The sequence below is a fragment of the Galeopterus variegatus genome, unplaced genomic scaffold (genome assembly GCF_000696425.1).
Source record: "Galeopterus variegatus unplaced genomic scaffold, G_variegatus-3.0.2 Scaffold2188, whole genome shotgun sequence".
NCBI classification, from domain to species: Eukaryota; Metazoa; Chordata; class Mammalia; order Dermoptera; family Cynocephalidae; genus Galeopterus; species Galeopterus variegatus.
This window is the reverse complement of record NW_007728299.1, coordinates 24,246-32,591: the sequence shown is the minus strand read 5'-3', so window position 1 is coordinate 32,591 and position 8,346 is coordinate 24,246. Positions and strand designations below refer to the sequence as shown.

The following is an 8,346-nucleotide window of genomic DNA, read 5'->3' as shown; positions in this document are numbered from 1 at the left end:
CTCCTATTTTATTGCACAAACTGTGGTACTTTTGAGAGTGGCCATTGCTAAACCTGATGCTGGGGATGCTGGGACACAGGCATAAACCAGAGCTGTCCAGGACCATTGGGATACCTGCTCAGCCTATGTAGATAAGTGTTGCTTATTAATAATATTTATAAAATGCAAGTAAAAAAGCTCAGGGCCCTAGTCCCCAGTTCCTCCCAAGGCTTTACTCACAAACAGACACCAGCAGTGCTTGTGAGCACCTTGGGATGCTGTTTCCCTCAAACAGAACAGCCTCAGGCCAGCCACACTCTGGGGACTTCACAAATCTCACGGTAGTTCTGATTTCACTCTCCAAAAATAAGAATGCACAATGATGAAAAACAGCTACCTTACTGTACCTACAAACAGGACAGGATCCTGGGGGATCACAGTCAGCTTGGTTCTGAGGTCTTCCAGACCAACGGTGCAGATATCCACTTCATCAATGAAGATCGTACCACTGGCTGGCTCCACCAGACGAAACAAAGCCATTCCTAATGATGACTTTCCTGGGAACAATAAAAGCAAGAAAAACAAATCAAACATCAGTATGTACTTCCATCATATCCAAGCATTTAATTAGGGGAATTTTTAATGCATTGAAAATGGCCCTGTGTGGATGACTGTGCAGACAGACATTACTCACTCTGGGGGAGAGAAGAGGACGAGAGTAGATGTGGGAGGGTGGGTTGCCCTAACACAGTTAACCTGCCCATTCCTGCAGAGGCCATTAGCACACAACTCATCCTCTGGGCCTTGTTTCACCAGAATGATTCTCATTTAATTAATTCAAAAACTGATGTGCATTTGATTCCATCTCTACACACCCATCCAACCTGAAATCCTAATTTACAGTAAAGAGATTTGAGGGGGAAAGCAGCCAATCCGACACACATACACATCACTCTCTGGTGTGGCTTAATTAGCACATCCAGTGGAAATTCAAAGAAAACAACCTAAAAGAAACATAAGCAGAGCTTGTCCTCACCGGAACCTGTTCTTCCAACTATCCCAACTGTCTGCCCACTTTGGATATTCAAGTTCAGCCCATCGAGAACAAGGGGGGTGTTGTCTCTGTATCTCATCTGATAGTCTCTGAAGGTTATTTCCCCATGGCTGGGCCAGTCCTTGGGACAGGTCCCCACTTTGAGGGAATGAGTGGATTCAGGAACACAGGTCTGAAAAAGAGAATAACCAATGACAGGTTAATAGCCATTCATTTTTCCATTCATTTCATTCATTCATTCACTCACTCATTCATTCATTCACACAATTTTAGTGTTCATGGTGGTGAACTAGACCAATAAAGAAGCTGCACTCAAGGAACTCACATTCCTGTGAGGATGTCAGAGAATAAACAAGAAATAAAATCAGAAATGAAGAAAGTAAAACAGAGTATTGCAATGGAATACAGACTGTGACTTGTGTGGTAGGTTGGAACAAAGGGAGTAAAAGTGCTTGAGAGTTGAGGAAGGCATCTGTGAGGGTGTGACATTGGTGCTGAGACCTGGAGTGCTGAGAAGATGCCAGCTACAAGAGGATTTGAGGCCAGAGCCTTCTAGACCAGTGTGTGTGGGGGGGAGGGTGAATGAAGGGAGGGTGCAGCTAGTGCAAAGGCCCTGAGGCCAGAATGAGCTTGGGCAATTTGAGGAACAGAAAGAAAAGTCATGTGGCTGGAGTTTGGTAAATAGAGAGATGGATGACTTAGAGGAATAAGCAAAAGGTAGCTCACACTGGGCCTTGTAGGCCCAGGCAGGTGTCCAAACTGTGACCAGGAAGCTGCATGAAAAATCCAGATTGAACCTTGAGATTTGCAGTGTTCAATCAGGTACAATTTCAATACCTGCAAGAGTCATCATAGTGCTAGAGGTCAGAAGATGAATAGAACTCAGGATGTCAAGTTCAAAGGTCTTTAGAGTTAAATGAAAAAGACATTTAAGTTTCCTAGAGTCCAAGAAATGCAAAGTCTATTTGAGGATAAGAGCGGCTTGGTTTCATTACAACACCAACCCTTCCGTTGAGTTACGAAGTCCCTGTTAACAACCAGAAGTAGGAATCCATGTGCCCCATCAGCATGGCTGACCAGCTCAAATCTCTGGTTGATAAGCAACCTCAACTAATTAAGAAAATAATTGTATTCTTAGAGAGTATTTTTAACCCCTAGAAGTCCCTGTTAACAACCAGAAGTAGGAATCCATGTGCCCCATCAGCATGGCTGACCAGCTCAAATCTCTGGTCGATAAGCAACCTCAACTAATTAAGAAAATAATTGTATTCTTAGAGAGTATTTTTAACCCCTAGAAGATTTAGTATGAAGAATAAAAATATGTAAGAGAAGAAAAACTGTAACAGTAATATTTTTAGTTTAAGGAATCCACATACTTGGTGTTTCAAGTATCCATAATATTAATAGAATTAGGGCTTGTGATTCTATTTTAAAATGTATAATTGAATAATTGATTTAAATGTGATTTTAAGTTAAACACTTACTGTTTATATATGGCATTGGAACTGTCATGAGAACTTAAAGCTCACTATATTTGTAAGTTTATTAGATTTATACTAACTCAGGAAGATTAGCTTGTTAAATTAGATCATTGAGGTACTTAAAAAGGAGATTAAATGTATGAAATTTAAAAGTACAGTTTAAAATATTTCAAAGCATTTAATTAAGTTTGTAAATGGGGCCAAACACTATTCAAAGGCCTGTAAAAGTGATTGCTAGAATTGGAATTGTCTATACTTCTTTTCAAAGAATAGCAGGACTTGCAAGTTGAATATAAAAGCTTTTAAAGAAGAGTTAGAGTGTTTTTTCTCCATTTATAACTTTAATCAATCAAATATTAGCTTTTATAAATCAAAGTAAGCCACTGAATTGTCTTTGCATATAGAAACTGTACTTGAGGAATTTTTTTTAAAAAAAGAACTTCACTTTCAACATTAAGGACTTTGATTGTCTTGTAAATACAGGTTTTTAAAAGAAGGGTGACTGGTCAGATTTCGGTGTTTAAAAAGATCCGTTTCACATATAAAAAGATCAAATATTTGTATGAGTTCTGCCAGAGTTACCTTGTCTCTCCTCTTTGAGGCACTAATGTCTTACCAAAATATACTCCCTTAGCAGCTCCACGGAGGTGAACTTGGCTTGAGTCTCCGTTCCTGTTCGCACACACACTTGGAGCAGGCCACTTAGCTGTTGTAAAGGAACAAGCAACCACAGTTAGAGCCCTTTCCGCCTTCGGGTTCTGCTGTTCTGCCTTTCAGGGGGCAGCCCTTGTGAACCACCCCTCCGCTGCCTCACTCAGGACCTCACAGAAAGGAGGCCCAGTGTTCCCAGCGAGTGCCCAGAAGTAAAGATATTCCTGGTGGAGTGTTTTCCCTTTAAACACTTCCTTTGTATTTAGAAACAAATGGTAATTGCATTTTTTTCCTGGCACTCCAGATGGTGAGAATCATCCCACCACAGATCCACTTGGTCACATGCTTCTTTGAACGGTGGGAATTCGCACAGACGGGGATCGGCCCCTTGCTGCCACCTGGTGGGGTCCAGCATCTTGGTGCCCTCCCTGCTCTACTCCACCCTCGGCCAAGAAGCAACTGAAAACCTAATCACCATAAGAAACCAAAAAAAACCCTGAAGCCCATCAGCTTGCTATGGACTTGGAAACATCAAAGCTCAAACTGGGAGATGTGGCTCACTGAGGTCACCCACCTCAGGCCAGGCCGGGATCCTCAGATGGCAACGCTGAGATTTGGTTGCAAGGAGTGTATTAGGACAGGTTGAATGGTACCCCCACCCCCAAGAGATATGTCCACATCCAAATCCCTAGAACCTGCAAAGGTATCTCATTTGGAAAAAGGATCTTTGCAGGTGTAAGGATTTTGAGATCATCCTGGATTACCTGGGTGGGCCCTAAGTCCAGTAGCAAGTGTCCTTGTAACAGACAGAGGAGGAGAGAACATGGAGGAGAAGGGAATGTGAAGGCCGAGGCAGAAATAGGAGTGACAAGACAAGGAATGCCAGATGGCCACCAGAGCTGGAAGAGATAAGGAACAGATTCTCCCCTAGAGCCTTCAGAGGGAGTGTGGCCCTGTCAACACCTTGACTGTGGACTTCTGACCTCCACAACTATTTTAAGCCAGAACTCTCATTTTAATCCACCAAGCTTGTGGTAATTTACTACCGCAGCCCTAGCAATCTAATGCAGATGGTGAACCCAGGAGGTACTGATAGGGAATGGGAGAAATAAGGCAGGGAAGAGAGGGCAGCCCATACAGGGTGTGTTCATGAGAGGTTACCACTGTGGGCAAATCAGACTCAGTCCCACTGCGAGCTCTGGGAGACTGGAGGCAGCACACCTCAGAGTTGCCCATGCCAGGGCAGGGAGGCTGGGGTTCATATCCTCTGACTCCCTTCAGTCATTGCTGAGGCTGCTCCTGAGTGTGAGAACTCCCTGCACTTCCAGCCTGCCTCAGGCTTGTACTGGCAGTAGATGGCCCACTGGCATGCCATGAAAGGGCTGGGCACCAACAGCACCTGCCTCAGTCATCAAGGGGGCTAGAGGCAGGACCAGGCTTATTTATTAGGTAACATAATTACTGAGTCATGGCTATGGGCCAGGTACTGGTTGGGGCACTGGTTTCCCAGGGTTGAACGTGACAGACAGAATTCCTTCACTCATGGGGCTTCCGTTTTAGTGGACCAGCAGCATGGTGTACAAGGCAATTTCAGGAGTGATAAGAATGTCAATAAAACAGTATGATGCGGGAGAGGGGCTGGGGTGTTACCTTGGAGAGGGGGGTTAAGGAAGACTGTGTCAGCTGAGGCATTTATGATGAGAAGTCTGTCATGCAACTCTGGGTAAGAAAGTTCTGGTAAGAAGCAATGGCCTTAACAGAAAGGGGGCAGTGGGGCCCGAGCAGGTGAATGAGGTGGGGAGCAGTGTGGTTCCAGACCCTGAGAGCTGCCCCCTGCAGGCCTCCCCTGCTACCTCCCTGCTTAACGCAGGCTGATGGCTCCCCATTTCTCGTAGAGCAATAGCTCCCAACCTGGGTGATTATGCCCCCCAGGGGACATTTTTGGTCATCACAACCTGGGGAAGTAATACTGACATCTTATGAGTAGAATGTGAAGCCAGGGAGGCTATTAAACACCCTACAATGCACAGAATGGCCCCTCACTAGAAAAGGAGTATCTAGCCCAAATGTCTGCAGTGCTGCAGCTGAGAAACCTCTTCTTAGAGAATGGGTGATACCCCTAAAAAAGCTTACAAAGCTCTACATCTTCTGCCCCTGCCAACCCCTCAGACCTTGTTTTCTACCACTCTGCTCAAGCCACGTGGACTTCTCAGAGCTTCAGACACACCAAGCTCATGTCTACCCCTGAGCCCGTCTCTGGCTCCTCTGCTAGAAGCTCTCTCTTCCAGTCTTCCTCGGCTGACTTTTTATTACTCGGGCCTCAGCTTGGAAGTCACCTCCCAGCAGAGGCTTCCTCTGATTGCCAGATGTAATGTTGCTTCCCCCGCCAACCCCCCGATAGTCATGTTATTAGGCCTCACAATCAGCTTAGCATAAGCACAGCCATGTTAACTACATCTTCCCCTTGCCCCCTCCCTTTCTCTTAAGCAAAGTGCTTTCTGAGAAAAACCAGGTTTTGTGCAAAGCAGAATCTTGTGCAGAACAGGAAAACCACAGAGCTGTTCCAAGTGCTGAATGCTCAGAATATCTACCAAACCCCTTCCCCAAATTCAAAACCCTATAAAACCCCTAACTAGTCTGTGCAGGGGCGAGAACTGATCTTTCAGTCCCTCCTCCAGGTTTGCTGGAAGTAAACTCCCTGACATGGTAAGTGTTTGGCTCGGAGTCCTTTACTCCCTTTGTCTTGCCGACCTGACACACGTTATCCCACTTTCTTATCTTCGTGACACTTAGAAGCCTTCCAAAGCTTTCTCGTTTATTTACTCGCCCCCTTATTTATTCCAGCTGCCTACTAGAATGTAAGCTCCATGGGAGCAGGGATCTGAGCAGCTGTTCACTGCTGAATCCACTAGCATAGTTCCTGGCTCACCGTAGGTGCTTAGTGGATATGAAGTGAATGAATGAACCTTGAGAAGGGCATATACGTATTTTGTCAAATGCAAGAGTATCAGCTCCTGAAGGCCTGGGCAGCCCTCCCAGGTTTAGAATTCCCACACGGGCAGTGCTCTTCTCCACCATGGATGTTATACACTGTTACTTTGCATTCACTTCCTGCTCTGTGGGATTTCACACCAATTTCTCATCCATCTAGGAAGTCTCCTTTATTCTACAGTGGAGCTCTGTCATTTTGATTGTGTTCTCCAAAGGGGGCTAATGATCAATAAAGCTACAAAGCCAGCTGGAGAAGAAGCATTCCCATAGATCTCAATGTGTGAAATTCTTTTCTGACCTTACAGGAATGTTTGAAAACAATCTCAGGGAAAGACGATAATAATGCCCTAAAGCATGACCTTAGTTGGGGAAAGCTGTTTTACTTGGACCAATTAAGGGAAACCGTTCAGCATCATCTGTTTGGTATTTTACTAGGCAACAATAAATGAAAACATCCATCACTGAGGGAAACCGGCTATCCAAGGAAAATTCATTTTTTCCCACTTAAGAGAGAGTACTGAGAATACATTTAAAATATTACAAAAATATTGGAGAAAGTTTTTTACAAAAAGAAGGAAAGAATAGACCTTTAACAGCAAGGGGGTTGGGAAGAGATACCATTTAATGAGAAAATTACAAATTTCTGTAAAAATGGAAAGAGGATGAAAGGCTTTTGATAAAATGGAAGCAGAATGTGCCAGAAGGGCTTAAAGAGCCTTCTGTCTGGCAGAACCCAGACAGGCTCCAGGTGTGAGAAGGGGGCCCTCAAAGAGTCTGGCTGATTGATTGTCTGCAGACAATAACTCCCCTCCCCCTCTCCTTTCTCCCCAAGGGCTTAAAGAGCCTTCTGTCTGGCAGAACCCAGACAGGCTCCAGGTGTGAGAAGGGGGCCCGCAAAGAGTCTGGCTGATTGATTGTCTGCAGACAATAACTCCCCTCCCCCTCTCCTTTCTCCCAACTAGAAGTAGTTTGACACTTTATCCCTAAGCGTGAGAACACACGCACACGCACAATTTTCTCTAAAAGATATTAACTACCTGGGGACAAATGGGGCTCTGAAAATAGTACCCTAGAAAAAATAAACCCCTTTAAATCTAACATTTGGGTACCCAAAGGCCAGCTCCCTGGCTGTTTTCCTAAAGTGAAGCCAGCCTGTGGAAAAGTCCCCCACCCCTATAGTTATAAAACTTCCCATCAGGAGAGATCTAGCAAGGCATATACAAAGGCAGAGGAAACCCTGAAAACTCAACCCAGTCCCCCATCCTCAAGTACAAGTAGATTAAGGAACAGATGAACAAAACCAATGGCATGAAAGAGTGAGACAGACAAAAAGAAAAACTGATGCTGGAGAAAAACAGACGTAAGCCAAAAAAGAGAGGTGAGTTTAGGACAGAAAAAACCTGAACTTTTATTAATATTAATATCCTCAGAGAGATTCAAGAAATATATTGCGTACAAGAGGAACAGGTAAAGGGTCATGAAAAATGACTACAATGTATACTGAGAAGTTAAATAAATAAATAAATACATACATACATACATGCATACATACATGATTGTTTTAAGAACTGAGAGAATAAGAAAGAGCTTGTGCAAATTAAATACTAATACATGAACATACTCATATGATTACCAAATTTAAAATTCAAAAGAATGGCTGAATAACAAGGCTAAAGAAAATTCCTGGAATAAAGATAAAAAGACAAAAAAAAAAAAAAAAAGGAAACTTGGGCCAGCCCGGTAGCGCACTGCTACAGTGCGCCGCTTGGGAGTGCGGCGGCACTCCTGCCGAGGGTTCGGATCCCACATACAGACCGGCCGCTCACTGGCTGAGCGTGTAATGGGAGCAACACCGAGGGTTGCAATCCCGTTGCCGGTCCCGGTCCGGTACGGGCGCGACACTGAGGGTTGCGATCCATTGCCGGTCATGAAAAAAGACAAAAAAAAGAAAAAAAAAAAAAAGGAAACTCTGAGATAAAAGAAAAGAAACGTAGAGGATTGATGCAAGAAATCCAATATTCAAACAGTATAAGTCACTGAAGAAAAAACACAGAAAAGGAGGAAATCATCAAAATGAAGAAGAAAAAGAAGAAATTATTCTGAGCTGAAGAGAGATTGACTGTAATTGAAAAGAACCCACAGCATCGAACAGGCACATTGTCCTGGAACTCTGCAGCACCAAGGATAAGG

General features: G+C 44.1%; 1 protein-coding gene across 1 annotated transcript in view; it reads right to left on the bottom strand.

The window, feature by feature from the left end:
- Positions 1-8,346, bottom strand: part of LOC103597078 (multidrug resistance-associated protein 9) — a gene marked incomplete at its 5' end in the record, with an annotated part of 36,008 nt that overhangs the window by 5,851 nt on the left and 21,811 nt on the right. The window contains 3 exons of the mRNA XM_008580877.1: positions 377-536; positions 1,016-1,205; positions 3,131-3,220. Of these exons, the coding sequence (XP_008579099.1) occupies positions 377-536; positions 1,016-1,205; positions 3,131-3,220 (440 nt within the window). The remainder of the gene's footprint in view (positions 1-376; positions 537-1,015; positions 1,206-3,130; positions 3,221-8,346) is intronic.